The 20,843-nt window shown below is 34.6% G+C and overlaps 1 protein-coding gene across 5 annotated transcripts in view; it reads right to left on the bottom strand.

Moving 5' to 3' along the window:
- SPOCK3 (SPARC (osteonectin), cwcv and kazal like domains proteoglycan 3) overlaps window positions 1–20,843 on the bottom strand; it is a 161,986-nt gene that overhangs the window by 109,817 nt on the left and 31,326 nt on the right. The window contains exons 1-2 of one of the 5 annotated variants that reach the window (XM_085578002.1): window positions 6,152–6,184; window positions 5,207–5,238 (exon numbers count right to left, since the gene is read on the bottom strand). The exons of 1 other annotated variant lie outside the window; for it this stretch is intronic. In XM_085578002.1, the coding sequence (XP_085434128.1) occupies window positions 5,207–5,227 (21 nt within the window). In that variant the 5' untranslated portion in view covers window positions 5,228–5,238; window positions 6,152–6,184. Of the gene's footprint in view, window positions 1–5,206; window positions 5,239–6,109; window positions 6,230–20,843 lie in introns of those variants that run through there. 3 more of the 5 variants (XM_085578001.1, XM_085578000.1, XM_085578003.1) reach the window with 3 other exon arrangements.

Genomic DNA, 20,843 nt, shown 5'->3' with positions numbered 1-20,843 from the left:
AAAAAAAAAAAAAAACCAAACCTTGGTATGTTGAAAGAGAATGGCGATATGATTGTGAGGCTATGGTTTGTGTCTGTTAAAAAAAAATGGTGAACTGTATAAAGGAGGTCTCTGGAAACTGGAAGAAACAGCTGACAATTTAAAAGATAAAAGCTAAGAAAGAAATACTCAGTGCAGAGTACCACCAAAGACCAGCCAGAGAGCCTTCTACAAAGAAGCAACAGTTTTGTGCACAAGGAGACAACAAGGAATGTGAGCACCTTCTGTATCAAATGCTACACTATTCCACAAATGACAGGAGCTCATGTAATTTGTCTTTTCAAACCATTCTCTCTCCCTCCACCAGGCTTTTTTTTTTTTTTTTTTGTATAATGCAACAATAAAAACTTATATTCAGGACAGAAGTCTTGTAAGATGTGAAGGACACACAGAGGGCATAAGAACAGTAACAGCCTAGGTTTTAAAGGTCTGCTAAATTCTAAGAAAGGATTTGAAAAAGCCTTGGCTCTTACAGTTTTTGGAAAACATTTTTTCAACCATATCTGACCACAGGAAGAGGGGGAAGAAAGTGCTACTCATCAATTTTCTTTCAGGAAGGTGAAAATCTATGTCTTTTTAGCATGTCAGGGATAAAAACATATAATCAGTTACAAAACAGATACTCTACTTTTGATGACACTGCTTTTACTTGCTTGTTTGTTTTCAACCTGGAGAAAATTAATTACAAAGACAATCATGAGATCTACCATATCATGCCAATTGCATGGACAGAATTTTGGTATATTTCTCCCAGCAGAGGAGAAAAAATGTCTTTCACGCGAAGGCTCAGGACAATGTTCTAGTCTACCCCTCATTGCCACGCAAACAAAGAACACCCTCGTGTGAAAACAGTCCAAAATTGAAGAAATTAAGGAAATCAAAATATTATGAGATTGTTATTGTCTTTACAAAGCAAGTAAGAACAGATGTGTCAACAGAAAATGGGATGGAAGGAAAACCACACATATATAACATGTTTGCAACTTAATAGAGGGAAGTAGTTAAAAATACTCATCTCGGTTGAAGAGCACTACACAGATATTAAGAAAATAATTGGTATCTACAATTAAGAAATTTATATAAGATGTCATGATGTTTAATGTCAGTAAGAGAACAAGTATACAGACAAGAGAAAGTAAGGATGGTAAGAAAAAGAGAACTATATTCTAAGTAACTCAGTCATCCCTTTTGATTGGTAGGATACAAAGAAATTCTTGCCAACATTAGAAAATTACAAATTTAGCAAATTGAAGAACAAGGCAGAAGAAGCACATACAGATTTCAGGGTGATAAGTGATTTAGTACAGTAATGGTATTTTATAGTGATTTGGGAAAATACGTATTTCAGCAAGCAGCATATTCTTGAATTGGGCTTAATAATGAGATACATTTGGAAAAGATCAGACGTCTCACCGAAAAGAAATAGTTACTCTGCAGATTAAAGTGATTTCACTGGCCTATCTTAGTCTGTTTGTTTAAACAAAACCACATCAGAATTCTTTTCTTAGAAAAATATTTGCAAGCGAAATGCCCTATGTGCTTACGAAGAAATTTAGGCTTTAGTAGCCTAAATTCCTGTAGTTGTGAAGTACATATCTCCTTAAGAATGTACTTCACAACTACAGCTTCTTTTCAAAGACATGCCAGTCTTTGTAGGAAGAAATAAAACTTATGCTCCTTCAACCTATATTAAAAGTCAAATTTAAGTCTAAAATTTACAGTATTGCTATATTACTTACTCATTCTGAACTTCCTCTAATCAGATACTTCCTTCCAAGAAAAGCTTTGTTTATATTAGTGGAGATTAATACAATACTGCAATATTTCTCAGCTAAATCAAGAGAGGCTGCTGTCTCAAGAAGTTTTCTAATGTTCCAATTTCTCAAATACTAGTTCTAGCATGTCCATGATTAAGTGCTTTTTCCTCATACCTTATGAAACACCTGTCTTGTAACATTTTTATTACTGTAAATGCAAACACTAAATAGCAAAAATGTTGACAACACTGCACATTCCAATTATTTCCATGCCCTTGACAAAAGCTATGCTAAGTTAAAGCAAGAAAGTTGCAACAGTTTCAAGTAAAATGCTTTATGGTGGTAACAAGTGGATAAACAAGACAAGTTAAGGCTGAGTCCTACTGAGAGTGAAGTTTAGGAATGCCAAATAAAAGTAAATTAATTTAAAGAAATCACGTATATTTTGTTACTTAACTCCAGGCACTGTTATGCAGCCTGTGTTATGGAAACCATATGTGGTGAAAAGCATGTAAGAAACTCCCCCATGAATTAAATACTACCTAGGATATTCTGTATCTTAATTCATTAGCATGTATTAAAAATAGCAAGAAATTTAGGATATGTTACAAAGAAACATGAGTCAAAACACCCTACTGACTTTGCATCGACAGAAACCATAAAATAGCTGAGAAACAGTGGCCTTCCTCTGTCCTTCAAACTGCAGCTGTAGGCTTGCTAACTGCAGGGCAGAAGCAGCAAAAAGGGTTCAGACTGGTTCAGCTTCCCCTACTATTACTCCTGGATACAGCAAGAAATCTGTGTATGTGACACATTTGCTTTGCCCTCCTGATGCTTTGTTTTTCAGAGAAGCTTATCTATTATCTATCTAGCTATCTAACGTTTGGGAATAGTTCTAAAGAAGTTTCTCTAACTCAGCTCCTACAGTGCTCTTCTTTTAGGCATGTAAATGCACCAGGTATCATCTCCTTATTTACACACATCTTAGCTCAGCAAGCAAGGAAAAGAAAATTAGTGTTTCCCTTTCTCCTAAATATATCTAGAGATACTACCCTTAAGGTCAACCTTAAAGTCTTTAATGAGCAGAGGTGACAATATGCACAAAACCACACTTTGGTACCGTGTGTTTTTTATGGCTGTTTTTAATCACTAAATGCTATTTGTCAAATCTGCTAAATCTGAACAGTCTTCCTCAGGGAAATCACTGAAGTTAAGAGGAAAGACTTGCTTCATTTTCATCGTGAACAACAGCACCTGTTCCGAAAAAGAAGAATTCAATATCCAGGGCTCTATAAGACAGTATTATTTCTCAGATTCTAAATCAATAACTTTTAATGATGAAGCCTGAAGAATAAATAAAAGCATTCAAAAGATCAATAAAAGAATCTACAGGATTTTAAGCAAAAATGGAATTTTAGAAATACTGGCATTAGTCTTTTAATTAGTTCACACAAAATAATGAACAAGTATATCACCAAGTGCTGAATTACTTGAAGAAATTATTCTCACATGCAATCTAAATTTATCTCAAAGTAATTGACCCATTTCTTGTTGAACTTAGATGCATTATTCTGAAATATGTTTTCATATGCACTATATTATGAAGTTCCTGCTTTACATGAAAACCTCCAATCAACTTCAGCATGTGGTGCTGTAAGATGGCATGCAATGCATCTCTTATTGAAGAGCAAAGCAAGGATCAAGAAGCAGCTCATTCTCAAATGGTTTCCAGTGCACTGGTATAAAATCCTCACACAGCAGACATCCTGAACGTGAAACAGGACAAAGATCTGCGGTAAGAGATGTCAGCAAAGACCAAGCACAAGTAAAGAAAGTCTCATTACCTGTGTTACGAACTGATGAAGGAAGAACTCTAAATTTAAGACTAGAAACCTTTGAAAGAAAGAAGTCTACTGGATGGTATCCCTGCTGCAGCAGCATCTTACAATGTGCACTAATGGACTCTATCATAGTCTCCAAATTTCATTAACTAATCACTTACTCTTTACTCTTAGTCTATCTTTTGAATTTTTTCTTAAAATTTTTCACTGTTTTTTATTTAAAAGTTACATTTTGCTTATTTCAGTCTATAGGCTTCTCCAGATCTCAAGGACATCAGCAGAAATATTTTCAGACAAGGAAAATGTTTGAAAGCTAACTCCCTTTCACTGATTTGACTGAAGGACTAGTTTACATACATCAAAATTAAAAAGCTATGTTTATCACAATGTTTGGATCTTAACTGCAAACTGCCAATTCCTAGTATCTGTGAACTATTACAATAAAATACCATTACCAAGACAAATTATTATTCAATAGTCAAAGAAATTATATCATGCTACTTCCACAACCTTACTGCACCCCTAGCACCATCCTCCTTTCTCACCTACAAGAACATTCTGTTATCTCAGTCCGTCAGGTCTTATGCCAGGTTATTATGGACTTTAATCTCAAACCTAGCAGATTCAGACCTTGCCCGGATGAGTGACAAAGGATAATTCCACTGGCTGCAGGAAACCCTGCTGATGCTTCAGTACATGACACACCAAGTCCACGCTGAACTCCCAGCAGTGTATTAGAAAGGACTATGCTGTCAGAAGCATTTTTACTTCTGAGGGACTTAACACCAAAGACTCGACTATTATACTTGGGCTAAATTCTCAGCAGCTGCAATTGCAACTGACACAACCCTGCACACATGCACACACACCCCCTGAAAGGAAAATGAATATGAGCCTTTTTGGTACCCAATTAGAAAATTGCATTCTGCATTCTTGAGTTTTCCCTGTGTTTCAAAAACAGAGTCCTCAATTTGCCTTAAAATAGAATTTTATTGCTGAGCACTAAAAATCTGCTGTATCCTGCCCCAGAATGAGAAAACTTTCAATGTTGCCAAATGTTAATCATTTGTACAACATACAGTGCAATTTATTTTGGGATCTTTCCAAATAAAAGGCAATTTGTGAACTTCAGCCTCTTCCTAATCTTTCTTTCACTCTTCGTTTCTGAGTTAAGCCCTGATGCTCTTGCTCTATACTAAGGATGACAAAACACAGAACTCTCTATTCCTTCTCACAAAAAGCTATTGTCTTCTTCGTTCAGAATTTTTCTGTAGTACTTTAATGAGACTTATCTGTGTTAAAAGCCTAAATTGAGCTAAAATGATAGATCAAATTAAATGTTCTTTTTATAGTACCTCTAAATCCCAGTCTACATTCCTGTAAGAACCTCCATAGTCTTATGCTGTCAAAAAAAAAAAAAAAAAAAAAAAAAATCAGTGAAAATCACCTCACCTCATTTTCCATTTTATTATATCAAGTTTCTAAACCTAGATTTCAGGAACATTTCCCCACAGACTTGACCCAAAATCCATATAAGCCTATTAAGGCATTTCTAAATATTTTTCTCACCTTAGGACCAGGCTTCACCATTATTTTAATCACTATAAGAAGAAAAAACAGAAGATCACACTTAAAGTATGCACAAAAAGAAACTTTGCCATACAAGTAATTACAACTATTTGTTGAACATATCCAGCCTGCCTGTTGTTGAGTTTTTCATACTGTCCTAAACTCAAACACAAAAAATAATTACTGATCTTTTAGTAGCTGGAAGAGGGTGGAATGACTTGCCACTTCTTTTTGTGTAACCCAGAGGGGATCTGTATTCAGAGCTTACTTCATGAAGAAATACCATGTAGTGTAACCTGCCTTATTAAAAGACCAACGTTAAATAATACTTCTATCACTAATTACACACATTCTCTTCTTTCCTTATTACAGTGATGTCATGATAGAAATTATTTTCTAATCACAGTTTATTAAATATGGCATGTCAAATTCAGCAAGGCATAATATGTGTCTGCCAGTAGATTCCCTGCCCAAGTAAAGTTTGGCACAGAGGAGAGTGATCTGGTGAAAAACAGCTGAGACCTCCCATTTCCAAATAGGGAAACGAGATTACAAAGAAAACATCATGGCAACTATTCTGTTAATTTAATTCCATGTTGATTCTGAAAGAAGTATATAAGTGGAAGGAGAATCAGAATTTCTGTCTGCATGTCCTCTTTGGCTGACATTTCCTTGAAATGTTGATGTTAATATTTGATTCCCACTTGTGTAAAGAGCACAGGTTTTGCAGCTATCAAGCAGACTGAATGAGTACAGCAACTAAAACCAGAAGCATTTCAGTAGTAAAAACAGCTATACTTATAGAGAATGACAAGTCAATCCAGCAGACACAGTGATAATGACAATTTAGAAAATCCTGATCTATCATAAAACTAATCTCTAAAATACTGCACGTATCATTACCTTTCCCTGTCATGGAAGTTCTGCAATAAGAAAGTTACATACCAAGACCAGGGATCGAATCCTTAGTGCCCTTACTGTGTGTTTACCTAACAAACTCTGCATGTCGAGTTGTCTTAGCTACGGTGACAAACAAGCAGCAGCAGAATGTCACGGCTATCACTGTGCTGGTTGCAAAAAATAAAGCAACATACCAAATCTTTGCAGTAAGTTCAACAATAACAAGAACTGCAGCTAACATTTAAGAGTGGATGCCAACTCCCTTTTTCAGTCTATGGAAAATTTCAGTAATAAAAGACTTTATTTTATGAACTGCAATCATAGCTGAAGACTAGCTTTCATTATTTCTGATGGCCTATATGGACCACCTTCCTTCTGCTGAAAAGAAAAACAATGGCCTGAAAGGACACTTGAGTACATTAACATTTCAGTTCACTTCCTCTCAGTGATACTTTTAAAGATAGATTGAGTTCCCATCTTCAACTAGTCATATTTTGTAAGGATCAGGTGTAGTTTTCTGTGGTGACAGAAGCAAAAAAAAAAAAAAAAAAGCAAAATGTTTTCCAGGTCAACAGCTATGACCACCAGCAATGAAACAACAATCCTCCCTCCTAAATACTTGAGAGAACCTGTCTGCTTTGGACTGTGAGGTCAGTTGGGATCTCAATCTTTATGCCAAGCCTCTGCACTCAGAGTCCAGTTTTCTCTTTGGACGTTGAAATGCTGTAGGAAAATCATGGTGCCTTTTGTCCTAAATCCTCTACTAGAGCATCTCTAGTAAAAATCTAGAGGTTTTAGTAGAGATGCTGTTAGATCCAGAAGTGGACAGCACTACACCAACCTCACTGGCCTAAGACTGTGTTTTCCTCCAGCACCCCATCTTGTCACTATGAAGTGAAATTTAAAGTGATTTTAAAAAATGAAGAGTTGCCTCAGCAGCATCAGTGCTAAAACATTTAAAAGGCTCAGAGGAGAAATTTGTCTCTAAGCTGCCCTGCTGAGTAATTCTAACAAAATCCTACTGATAAAAGGAGGTAGAATTAGTCTACTCTTTGCTATTATGATCAACACAGGAACAGATTTATTTACTCCTATGAGATAGGGAAATCACTAAACCAAAACCATTGTGCACATAAAGGGAAACAGTAAGACAACCACAACAGAAAAGGAGACTACCTTTTCTGATATAAAAAATATAAAAAATATATTAAAAAATTTGTCTATCCTCCATTCTATATTCTTTTTAACTAGACTAGAAAGCTATTTTCCTAGTCTGGTAGTGGCGCTTAGCAACAATATCTAGATTTGTAAACCAGTACACAGATCTATGTTTGTGGTAAGGTACACACAAATACACATAATTTTTCTCAAACATATTCTGCAATTTAACGTCTGTAATTATATATAATTTGTGTTACATCTAAAAAGAAAATTACCTTTTCTTTTTTATCTTTCTCCCTCAAGTATTTCCTGTACCCAAAAGAAAATTAATTTTTTTTTTTTTTAATCTTTCTCCCTCAAGTATTTCCTGTACCCTGCTGATTAAATAAGCTAGAAAATAATGGAAAGTTGCATATTCTGACTTAGGAAAGAAGTGAACACCTTGCAAACTTCCTCAACAGAACAGTACCAGATCTAATACTTTAAAGCTTGCAATTTACATTCAAATATTACACAAAATACTATCAATAAACTGTTTGGTGAACAAAGTTTTAATAACTCCCTTATATTTCTTAAATATAGCAAAGTCTCTTATTTAATCTTAATTTTCCATATAATCATAAAATAAATCTAGGTTGTAAACAAACTCTGGAAGTCATCTAGTCTTAACCACTGCTTAAAGCATGTCCAATTACAAAAGGTTGCACAGTCATGCCCAGTCAAACTTTGAGCATCTCTAGGAAGAGAGATTCCAACTCCTGGTCTGCGTAACCCATTCCACTGTCTATTCTCACAAGAAATTGTTTTTATTTCACTTAATTAGGGTTTTCATGTTGTAACATGTCCTTTACTTCTAAATCTCCTTACTGATAGGCATCCCTGACTGATGATGGCTCTACCATCTCTGCACTACTACAAAGGGCAGTTGAAGACAGCAGCAAAACCTGCCTTAGTCTTCACAGTTTAAGATTATTTTCTCATCCTCCTCTCATGCAAACACTTTTCAAGGACATTCTAAACATTTCTTGAGAGATAATAGGCAAAAATCAAGTAAGTCCATGCTTTCTTATTCTAATGCACTGGATATTCAGTATTACAACAGATTTCCAAGTCTGGGATTAAAAAAATAACTGTAGCACATAAATGAGGATCACAACCTAAAAAAACAAATTTTTACCCTCCACATACAGCTAAAACAAAAGAAACAAAAAACCAAAACAAACAAACAAGGAAAAAAACCCCACACCAACCCCCACAGATCTATCTTTTGCCCGTCAGGCCCTAGAATATAGCCAAATCAGCTCTTCTTCTACAGCATAGACTGGATACTGGAGCTGAGCTTATGAATATCCTCCCAATTTCAGAGTTGATACAGTATATCAGCATTGAAAAGCCTTATTTTCAGCTACACACAACATTTTCAAGAAGATTACAGACAAACATTTTTTTCTAATAAAGTATTTCATGCGTGATGTTTTGTATGATAGCTGACATGCTTAGATAATAATAAAATGACCTGTAAAAGAACAGAAGCACAACAAATATATCTGTAGTGATAAGACAAGCATTAATACTTTAAACTGTCAAGAACACAAATACAGACTAGATATAAGGAAGAAATGTTTTTTGGTGAGGGTAGTGAGACACTGAAACAGTTGGTCCAGAGAGGTGGCAGATGCCCTGTCTGAAACCATGCAAAGCCAGGTTGGATGGGACTCTGAGCAACCTGTCTAGTTAAGGACATCCCTCCTTATGACATGAGGTTTGGCCTGAAGATCAAGTTGGCATGAACAACTCAATATTTCGCCCATACTTCAAAGCAGGGTCAACCAGAATAGGTTGCTCAGGTTGGGATTCAACACATTCACTTGGGATTTTATTTCTTTCATTTACTATGACAGCTTGCATGGAAGAAACTTCACTGAAACTTCACATGTAATCTCTGCAGTTTATTCTGAAGCAAAATATTACAGATTAAGCAGTTGACTTATATTTTAAAGCAGAATCAATTTTAAGGGCTTAAACTGATTTATAGTGTATCTCTGGGAGATACGAGTTTCACAGCTAAAATACCTATGTGGGACCTCCGTTGAAGTCTTTGAATAAGAATAGTCAGGCTTCTAAGTGTAACATTCTCTTCAGGTATTCTCTTCAGTGTATGTTACATTAGACATGACAATGCTACAGTACTGATCCATTACTTCTATTTCATTAAATATTTAATAGCTGGTTTTGAGCAAAAAATTTACTTCTAGTAACATCTTTTAATGTTACACTGAATACTATTACTTTCTTCAAGTTAGAAAGTCTGAATATTTAAAAATAAACACAGAAACAAGAGATTATGTTTTGGTACACATAACCTGAAGTATAAACTAACTTTACCTTCCTTCTTCTTCCTGTAGTTCTGTGCTCTCACTACTTTGTACTTTGAAACATGAATGAAACACAAGTATAATGACTCCTAAGTCTTTTCCCCTTGAAGTCAAGCACGGCTCATAGAAAATCCCTTCCACTTAAGAGGTGCAAGACATGAGCATGAAGGTAACAAGGCTGTATCATACTGTGTAACAGAACGGGACCAGTAAATGCATCAAGCTTAAATTTTAAGTATAAGCTCTGAATGCCTGATTTCTTAACTTTTATATTCTAAGGATCAGCCCAATATCTGTACATCAGATTGACAGTATTAAGGAATCTGGGGTTTTTCCAGAGCGTGGTAGTGAAATACCTTGGCCTATGTAAGACAGGACATTAGGGCAAGTAAATACTGGTTTTTTCTGTCCTTAAATTTATAATCAAGGATCTTTGCTTCTGTGGGCCTACTTACCATATTATAGGAACTGTATGTGGAAAACTGGAGACCAAGTTAAAAAAGAAGTTGACATTATTAGAAATACCTGACAAGACAAAATTTGGACAGATGTTCCAAAGTCACCAGTTGCCTATATTCACTGCAAAGAACAACTAAGGCCAAAAGCACCGGCAGAGTTAGGCAAACCTCTGGGTGAAAATACTCAGTTACATTAAATAAGATTTTTTAAAAAACAGCAGTACCAACCCCTGCACTCCAAGTAGTCAAAGTAATATTGCTAAGGGTGCTCCTAAGGGAGCTACAGAGCTCACTGTAAAATCCCTTTATATATAATACCAAGTCCCTGCCATACTAGCCAGTCATATCCTTGCTAAATACATGTATGGTTTTGCTCAATTTCAATATGAAAGGCTGATTTGCCCTATTTCTTTTATGTCAATATATCACTCACTATATGGAAGATACACTGTTTTACTACCTAAAATCTCCTTACTTTTCATGATTTGGATTTTTTATTCATCAGCTTTTTTCTAACCCTAGGCACTTCAATGGTATTATCTTCAACACATTATTGCTACTTATGTCTTCGTAATTTTCAATACTCATTTTTGGGTTTTTTTCCCCCTTAACTTAGGGCACTTTATAAACAACATGGATGGCAATATGCAATTTTAGAAGAAAATACAATTTTATAAATATAATGCTGCTTATTTACCCGGTGCTGTAGGGGCATTATCTTTGCTCATACCACAAAAATGCATACTGAAAACACCACTGATCTGACTCAGACCTGCTTTATTCCTGCTTTACCAGAGAAGGATCAGAATAATTCAATAGTAATACTTTTACTGTTAGACTTGATCTTAAGGATCTTTTCCAACCTTTTCCTATCCCTGATTCTAAATAAGTCATTGACCAGTCTTAAATACTCCACACCCACACCATCTCCATTATAAGGAGACAACTTCAAGAATCGGCTCTCTTACATACACCACCATGCAGATATGAATCAACATGACAAAATAACACAAGATTTGCAGTCTATTATTTCCACAAAATCCTCCAAGTGCATTTCAGAACTGAAGGAGAAATTATGGCCACACATGGCCCAAGTTCATTCAAACCAAAAGGAATAAAGCAAATTAAAAGGGGAAAAAATTACTTTAAAAAATGGTATCACTGAAATTACTCCAAAACAAAGCAATTTTACACTTCACATGCTCAGCTCCTTTCTGCCAGTTGGTTTCTCTTCTGTCAATTTAGCTTCCCGTAAATCTGAAAGTATACTGTAAATCTGAAAGTTTCAAGCATCTTAAGGCTTGGGTGAAATTTCCCTTGTATATTTTAAATAAAATGTTCATGCTTTGACTGACAAAGCCAATTACTCGTTCTGTTACTGTATCTATTTCCAACAAGTATACCAGGAAGAAATTAATTCTTTAGGCAACTTATATAATTTATGCCAAGTATCAGTCCTTCCACCCTTCTGCAAGTGAGCTCCAATGCTCATTGCTCAGTCTTTGTGGTGCACAGTGTATCCTAGAAGACTGTTCCTCAGGGTTATTTCTGTTTTGGTCCTTCTTTAATATCTTGTGAAAGAAGTAAGAACAACAGAATTTTAAAGGCACTGTTGGTTGCCTTTCTAAAATACAATATCCACTGTCTGGCCATGCCTTATCAGAAAATAAAAAGATAATCATCATCAGAAACGAGAAAAAGTAAGTACTGCAAAAATAAAGTTTAAAACCTCACTGAGCAAAATCAAAAAATAATCACATCTCAAGCCGTACTTGTGCCATATTATGAAATTCCTGAAAGATACTGAGATCTCAATGATAAGGACAAAGCAATCTACACTCATAGAACAAGTCCTTCTTATCTATACCAGTCCCCAGCTGGTGGTTTTGTCAGCAGTTCCTCAAAGAAAAGTGCTGCAGTAGTGATATTCCATACTTATGTCTCCAGCCTATCTCAATTAATAAAACCTACCACAATAGTTCTATTCATAGAATAGTGATAAATATGTACAGTGATAAATATGGGAGACTGGAACTACTCAGAATAGGGCTGATAAATCCCAGTTCATTAACAGAAGTGCTGGTTGTGCAATACTGATCTGCAGATTTTTTTTTTTTAAACTCAGACAAAAGTAGGAAAACCAGAATGAATGGAAGTGAAGACAACAAAAGGTAAAGAAAAAGATCATGACAGGTTTTGTTTTTTTCCTTAGTTTTGTTCTATTTTTTTGCTGAGGTGAATTTTGTTTAATTGCCATCTTGATTTTCATCCAAAACCAAGGACAATTATGTAATGAACTATGCATGATTTTTGTCTTTGATACACTGGAAGCAAATTATGTGTCCATAGACCATGACTGTTATTATAAAATAATAGTTTAAGCAATACATTTCAAACACATGAAATCGCCCCTTGTTTTTCAGAGTTCTTTTTGGTCACTAGTATACATTTTGGAAGTAGACAAAATAAAAGATTCACCCATCTTGTATGTTTGCCAGGACTGACATAAGCTGTGGAAAATAAATTTTTCAGTTTCCTTGTGACCCTAACTGTTCCTCCTGTGAAAGCAAAATTCAATGACATTGAATGAAATTCAACTTCAAGGAAGTACCTCTTTTCTGCTCTCAAAATTCATGGTTATACACAAGACTGAGAATCTACCAATGTTTCCATTCCCTCTGGTACACAGACTTTTCCATTTTCTTTGTTAAAAGTATTCTACTCTCTTTGGCTTTAAATTTTAAGTGAATCCATCTTGTATTTATTCCACTAGAGTTCCTGTGCATTTAAATACTTCCGTTGATATGTTTCTGGTTTTAGAATGTATGCCACTGCATGCAGGCAACTAACCCTGCCACATGGAACCATCTACTCCAATTTCCATCTCCAGCTGGAGCCAGGAACAGACAGCTGCAGTCTGTTATTGAAGAGATACAGACTGATCAATAAACAAAGATAGAGGTCTTTAGAGAAAGAAAGCAATACAGCATCCTCTCATTACCATTCCATCTCCCTATCTGAGTCCTCTAATATTAAGGGTTTTTTTAATTAAAATCTACTTCTTGATACCCTTTATCACTTATTTCCTCTTTTTAATATTTACTCTAATTCTATGCTATATCTTGAGGAGTAAGAAAAGGGGGAATGTCAACAGGAACTTAATCACATCTTCTAGTTTGTTTTCTGTTATTTTCTAACAGTTGCTAACACATTACTTGACTTTCTTTTTGGTCAGCTGGTTCCTATTAGTAATGGTAATGTCCTGTAACTTATTACCTGAATTCTGAATGTATACTAACTGGACTTCTTACGGAAGTAACACTACTCAAAGTTAATTAGAAGTTTCCACTGTTTTGTGCTCTCTCCTTTATTCCATGGAATTATCCCACAAGGTCACAACCAAGTGAAAAGAGAGAGAAAATGCAAAAGAATGCTTAAACATAATTTAAACAGTGTTGTATTGTAACAAATGTTATAAACAGAAGTCTTAGGTCTCCAATGTTTTCAGTTCACTGACAGCAACTAAAATCCAAATTAATCAATAGTGACACAAGAAACACAGCTAACAATGAAGAAGTATAAAGCCTTCAATATTGCAATTTTAACAGGATTCCTGGCAAAGAGCCAGGGTACATAGCACCCTTAATACATAAGTAACTGGAAAGTATCAATTCTCCAAGCTGTTCAGGTACACAACTCTGCAACATGTTATTAATTACAGCAAAAGTTTTACGTACAATTTCTGTAACATCAAAGTTTATGTAAAGCAAGAATCTGCCAAGTGCACCAAAAAGCATAAGTCCCCTCCAAAACTCCTGATGTGCAATAATGAGTCTGAACATCTGATAGTGCCCATGCTGCACGTTGATACATATATTTTAAAAAAACCAAAGTCATTGCAACTTGAAGTTTTCGTGTATACCTTACCCAACACCATAATTTTAAAACCCCATTAAGAGTTAAGTCAACCATTCTCAAGTCAACAATTTCAAGCATTCAGCATGTTTTCATTAAGAAATACCATATCTCATAGCATCTCTTTGATAGTTGGTCTCATTAGGATTCTAAAATGTCTGAGTCATCCTTTGTTTTGTCTGTTTGCCAAATCAAGTACTGATTTTGAATCAGGGAAAAAACAATAATAATTTTTAAAAATAAAACTATAACTAAGTTCATCACAAAACAAGTTTCACATATCTGTTTAAATACATACAGAATTAATAGGTTATCTGTCTTGACTGCAGCTGCTGTGGTTAAAAAGACAGAAAACAGACAAAAAGAAAAAAAAAGTAATGCAAATTGAGTGGGACAGAAGACTAAGTACTCAACTCAGTCTACACTGATGAAGTGTGTAATTGTCCTGAAGAAAGGCATATATGTGGGGGAGTACTTCAGCACTAATTCATCATAGAATGCTCCTAAATTAGAAGCAAAATGGGAGTCTGAGAGAAGCAGCTACCTCTGACTTTCACAATTTATGAACAATGTGTGATTACAGTAGCAAATCAAAGTTTGAAAAGTGCTCTTATACACAGAACAAAGACAAATTTTGTGAATGTCTTGTCTCTCACAAGAGACAGGCTTCATAGCAGGACAGCAGTGAAAGCAAACATGGGAGAAGCAAGGAGGAGGCACAACTCCAAGGCAGAATGAAAGTACTCAAAGATAGAAGCCATGCAAATAGGAACTGGCAGCAGGCCTGAGTCTGGCTGGGATGGAGTTCATTCTCACACAGCAGCATGTACTGCTCCATTCTCCAAGTCCATGTTTGGAAGCTGCAAGTCCAAAGTATCCATGTACTTCTATCAGTGCACATCATCAACCTGCCCATTTCAAACACAGGTAATTATTGCATGGGTAAGCACAAGATGCATTTTCTTCCAAACAATACTTAAGAAGATGATTTATTTAATTCTGGCCTAAACAATAAAGTATAGACTATCTAAATTAATATTCCAAAATCTAGCATACATCTTAAATAAAAAATGGATCAGATCAGAAACTAACTTCTTCCTAAGTCTCTTGATGTTACAGTGATATCATACACAGGTTACTACCTGCATAGTCTGTATGGTACACAAGCTCAGTTAGCTGGGATGAAGAAAAAGGTGATTCATGTATGAAAAAGCCTCTTTCCTACAATCATTTGTCTCCTGTAAAAAGAGAAATAAAAGTAGAGAGGGGGAAAGTTATTTAAAAAGACACCACAATCAAACACGTTTTTTGAAGGCAAAGAAAAATGACACTTAGAATGGAGAGAAAACCCAATGATCCCCAGTCTACAAGCACATGATAAAGCTGAAATTGAAAGTGCCTATTTGCAACATTCAAAGAGTCAGAGAGAAATTGGCTTTTCCTGAACTTTTAGCAGTGTAAGATTCAAGTACAGAATACTTGATGCTTCCTTTAAAGATTACACACTGGCAAGACACCCACATAAACTTTGAAGACCTCAAAGAAAATTCGTAATGTTAAAGGTGACACAATTGCCTCACTCTGCTGTCAAAGTAAACAAGTAGCAATATACTTCAATGACTAAACCTTGAGATTACCTGACTCTTTTCTATAAATGTAGCATTCTGGATTGAAATATATACCCACAATGCAAACATTTTTCATTAGATGATAAAAATGTATCAGAATGATTAACCTGAAAAATCCATACGCTCACTGAAGAGTGGCAAAGCTCTGGCACGTGCCAACACATTCCATTTTGCCATCACATCTGCCAAATTATATCTATATTTTAGGTCATTATCTATAAGACAGTTTCATAACATCACCTTCAGTTATGTCCAAATTAAACCTAAACATTATATAAATCCAGAATTATTGATCACATTCCACAAATATACTTCACATGCTCATCCTGTAAATTACATGGAAGTTACGCATGAAAACTGTGTGTCATAGTTTTGTTTCATTTATATAAATCCTCTTCAAATAGATAGAAAAACTAAAAAATAAAAGTGTAGAATATTAATTTTGCAACTGCAGGTGATCTGCACAATCTTACAATTTTCTTGTCTCCTATTTCAAGCCTGTGTATTCCAAAACACAAGGCACCTTTAAGATTTCTAACCACAATCTTTCCACATTTCACCAACTCACAATTGTACTATATGATCAATGGGGGCTCATAATATCTATTAAGGTTTTTTCAATGGCCTCAGTATTGTAGATTCGTCTAAAATGAATTCAATAAGTCCTTTAATAATCACTTTTGTAGCTTATTTTTTCTCCTTCCCCTCTGTATTGACTGTTGCCTAAATTTTCAGAAAATTGTACCTTCATTGATGTTAATTTTTTGAAGATCAGTGATTTGTGCATAAAACAAGTAATACTTAGCTGCTTAGAAATGTAGATCACTATATAAAACTATTCTATCTGAAATACCTGTGATCAAATACAGGTATCAAATACCTGTGCAATTTGCCTTTGAATAAAATGGACCAACCCATGTCAGAACGTGCTTCTGGAGATACTCATTTGTCTTTCTAATCTGAATTTCTCTAAGTCTCTCCTGTTTTTTGCAGCAGCAATACATCAGTTCATTCAAGTTAAATCTGATGCCAAGATAATGTACAGAAGAGCCTACCTTATAAAAAATACCTAAATATAGCCCACAAGCTCTAAATTCAGTCATGACTACCACAATTCTGTTTTTTGCTTAAGATAAATTTCCAAACAAAACAAGGTGGCAAGCAAAGTACCATGGTAGTGCCTAAGGAGAGCTAAGTTCAATGTAACTATCAAGTTCACTCTAAATATGCACCATAACATTATTCTTTAGGGAAGGCAAAAGATTAGAGGACAGATTACAGAAGAATTACATGAAGGTACGATATGAAGAGCTAAGTATTCAGTTAACAAATTCTCTGGTAAATTGCTGGTTTATACTTTTTCTTATCAGATAATCTGATGAGGAAACAGCACTGATAAAACTAAAACACCTTCACCGTTTGTAAGTACTGCAGTACCTCCTAATTTGTAAGCATTGCATCTAACAAACTAAAGCAGCTGTTAACCAGAGGGAAAGAAAAAAAAAGAAGAACTGTAGAATTGATTGTAGCTTGATAAGAAATGCTAGAATTATTATATTGGTACACAACAAAACCCAAAGAAGCAATATAAGTGACAACTGAGATTTCTTAAGACTATCACTGTTTTCCAAATAGCAGCAATCCCACAGTCGCTAGTTAAAGTACCCTTTAGTGTTAGAGGAAAAGACAACTAATATTTTCTTAAGTTTTCAGAAGTGGAAAAAGGATCACTGACAGACACAGGTACAAATCCAGTGCTAGGGAATCTAAAATAACTGATTAAGAAAGAAAAAATATAAATATATGGTCAAGCTTAAAGACAGCAGGATTAACTTTATATTAAGACTAAACTACAAACCTAATTATGTCTTTCCTTCATTATTGGATGCAAATGTATGTTGGTTAACTGTTGAAAATCAACGTCAAAAATATCCAAGATAATTTTTGTTCCTCATTAAAGTAGAAGCCAAAGGATTTAGTTGTAGCTGGTAAAATTCTTTCAACTTAGAAGTATCTTAAGATCTATTTTAACCAGAAGGCCAAGTCAGATCCTGGTTAAATTCTGTGGAAACACAGATTATATATGGTTCATGTAATTCAGTTATAGAATGTTGTTCTTAATATTTAAATATCAATATAGGACAAAGTCTGGAATACAAAATAAAACCATTATCCCACCAGAAGGACAGTAATTTGCACTCAAAGCTGTAACTACAGCCATGAATGGCTAAACAGAACACAAAAGAGGGGAGCACCTATAACACACTACAGAAATATATGAAGATACTGTAGCAGTACAGATTTTCATAGATTTTTTTTTTTTTAAAAGAAGGCTCCATAACTACATTGATGCTTTTATCTGCTATTTTGGTTGCTTGTTATTGCCAGCTATCAGACATGAGCTGCTGAATTAGAGACATTGAGCTGGACTTATTTTCACATATTTCATATAAAGAAGTCATCACTACAGCTGTATGAGACTTTCTTTTTAGGATAATTGGGTTGCTGACCATGTACAATTTTTCATTTTCTCCATATTTTTATGCTAAAAAAAAAGAAGACTGTAGACAAAAGAGCAAGAAAGAACAGAAAGGGCAAGCCAATGGCTAGCTCAACATCTCTACAGCTGTGTAACACTGGCTTCCCTTGTGCAAGTAAACAGCACATGTTTCAAACACATTTCATACAAAGTTATAAATATATGAGCAAGACATACAGTTCAAGTCCATCAGGATAGCTATGTTCAAATCAGTGTCATATATATGACATACACTTTACCTATTCCTTAAAGCTTATTTGATTATGAGATAAATACTAAAGCAGAGAACTAAAATATAGAAATTTGCCTGCAATCTTAATAAAATCTAAATTTTACATATATATCTAATGTTTGATATATGCACTGAACATATTGGCTCCAAACAGCCTTGTTCTTCTATAACTTAAAGAAAAATTGATCTAATTTCTTCTGTCAACTCTGTTACACCTGTAGAAAACATCCCAGAGCCATAGATACAGTTACTTCAGACACTATATTCCAGGAAGATAAAGTCTAAATAAGTTTTATTCGAAGCCAAGATCATAACCAACTCCTGAAAAACTCAAGACTTAATTCAAATGTGAACTACAAAGAACTACAAAGCAGACTGCTAATAGCCAGCATCACAAAAAAGCAACAGGCCTCTGTGGATCTGTCTATCAATGAAGGCATTAGGGTTTTTTCCTCTAAAACATCTTAAGATTTAAATCCCCACAGTTTTTACACGATCAGATAGACCAACTGGTTTCTTTTTACAACAATCCACTTAAAAGACCTGAGAGAAGAGACACAAAATCTGAATGAGTGTAACTACAAATTTGATCGCATTACCCAGCAAAAGACAATTATATAGTGGAAGCAGACTCCTCTTCCCTCAATAATTACTTCATTAAGGTGCAGTCTATAATTCACTAAGTGCACATTACTAAAACAATAATAATAAAAAGAACCTTGAAAGTAAGGCAGTTTGTTAAATAAACAAGCAAAACTGCCTTCAAAAATGCAGGATCACATAATTAAATATACAACACATGTTCATAATGATAGAAGTACAAGATTAGTTGTAAAAGAAAACAAAGCAACTATGCATTCTATGTCATTAAGGTTCAAGCTGTCAACAATTTATCTCAACCAGTTTTCAAGTTCATAAGGAACCCAGTTATTGAAAAGACATTTTTTCTTTCCTATATTCCATCCTTGAATTGCCACCCATCTCATGCAGAGGCAGCAAGAATTTTTATTTGGAACACAAAAGGCAGAGAAAGGAAAGCCATCTATATCAGTTTTTCTGATATATCTGGAAAATCCTCTGTTACTGTGTGAACACAACATTGCTGGGGAATTCATTTTGTTGCAATAATTCATTTGATGAGTCATGAATCACCTCCTTTAGAGCTGTTCACTACACCCTGTTCAAGAAATGTAAGTAATACACTAATAAATACATCAAGTTTCTATTTTTACATCACTTTTAACAAAACTTCTCCTTTCCAGGAGTCATTTGGAGTAGATATCCCTGCATTTATTCAAGAGCATGAACAGGTAGGTCAAGTCCAAGGGAGAAGAGAGGGAAAATAAATTTTCATTAATAGTACAGATAAGAGTTTAAACTGGACAAGAGTTGGTAGAAATGTCATAAAAACAATTTCTAAATTAATTTGAAAACGTTTTAACATTCAGTCAGGAAAGAGTCTCATGTAAGACCACAGGTATGCCTCCTTCAGTTGCACATGCCAGAAACATCATTTGAGTTTTAAATATGAAATTGTACTACAATAGGACTTGATTTTTTTTCCTTGAAATAACCAAATTTGTATTAAGGTATTATAAAATTATTATTATGATGTTATAAAAATCAATGCATATTATTGTTCCAATTGTAATGTCATCAATTCTTTTCTAGAATGAAAGGTTGCCTGCTACACAGGAACTTCAAAGCCCTTTCTTAGATATTCTGAAAGAACACTCCCAAGAATTATTTTTTTAAACTTCAAATATCTTATTTTAATAAAAAGTATGTATTGAATATGGAGTATTTTAGGGAAAAAAAAGGAACAAAATATACTGTATTACACATACAGATTTACAAGGATTTTGACTCTTTACATGCTGTTTTAATTGAAAAAACAAGCATTAAATGTATCAAATCAGTCTTAAAGCTGTTTCATCCACCAAAGAGATGAAGCACAAGCAAGTATTTGAAGTTTGCCTCTTTCCTGCTTTAAGAGAGTTTCTAGAATTTTTTGGTTTTCTTGGATTTTTTAATGACTCAGAGACATACCTCCACACAATGACACATTCATCTTACCCACTCAATCTTTCAAGAGAAAACCTTTGTGAAATACAATGGATATGGCCAAGATGCTGTGGAAAATATATCAAATTGCCACTAATGAAAATAGTCCTTTACTACAACTCATGTTAGTAGGTAGCTGTATACAGATGTAGAGGTTCAAAGTCTTCCTCTGACAGACATTACAGAAATATTGCATTGTAAATATAATATATTTTAAATTATATTACAACATTATCATCTACAAAGCAAACACACTGAAAACTTGTCAAATACTTAGCTTACTCTGAGCTTAATAGTTCTCTACTTATAAAATTACCACTTCGATATGAATCAAATCCAAAATTCCTATGAAGTCACATGAATCC

The sequence above is a fragment of the Lonchura striata genome, chromosome 4, assembly GCF_050655825.1.
Source record: "Lonchura striata isolate lonStrDom1 chromosome 4, ASM5065582v1, whole genome shotgun sequence".
Classification (NCBI taxonomy): Eukaryota; Metazoa; Chordata; class Aves; order Passeriformes; family Estrildidae; genus Lonchura; species Lonchura striata.
This window is presented reverse-complemented; position numbering and strand designations above follow the sequence as displayed.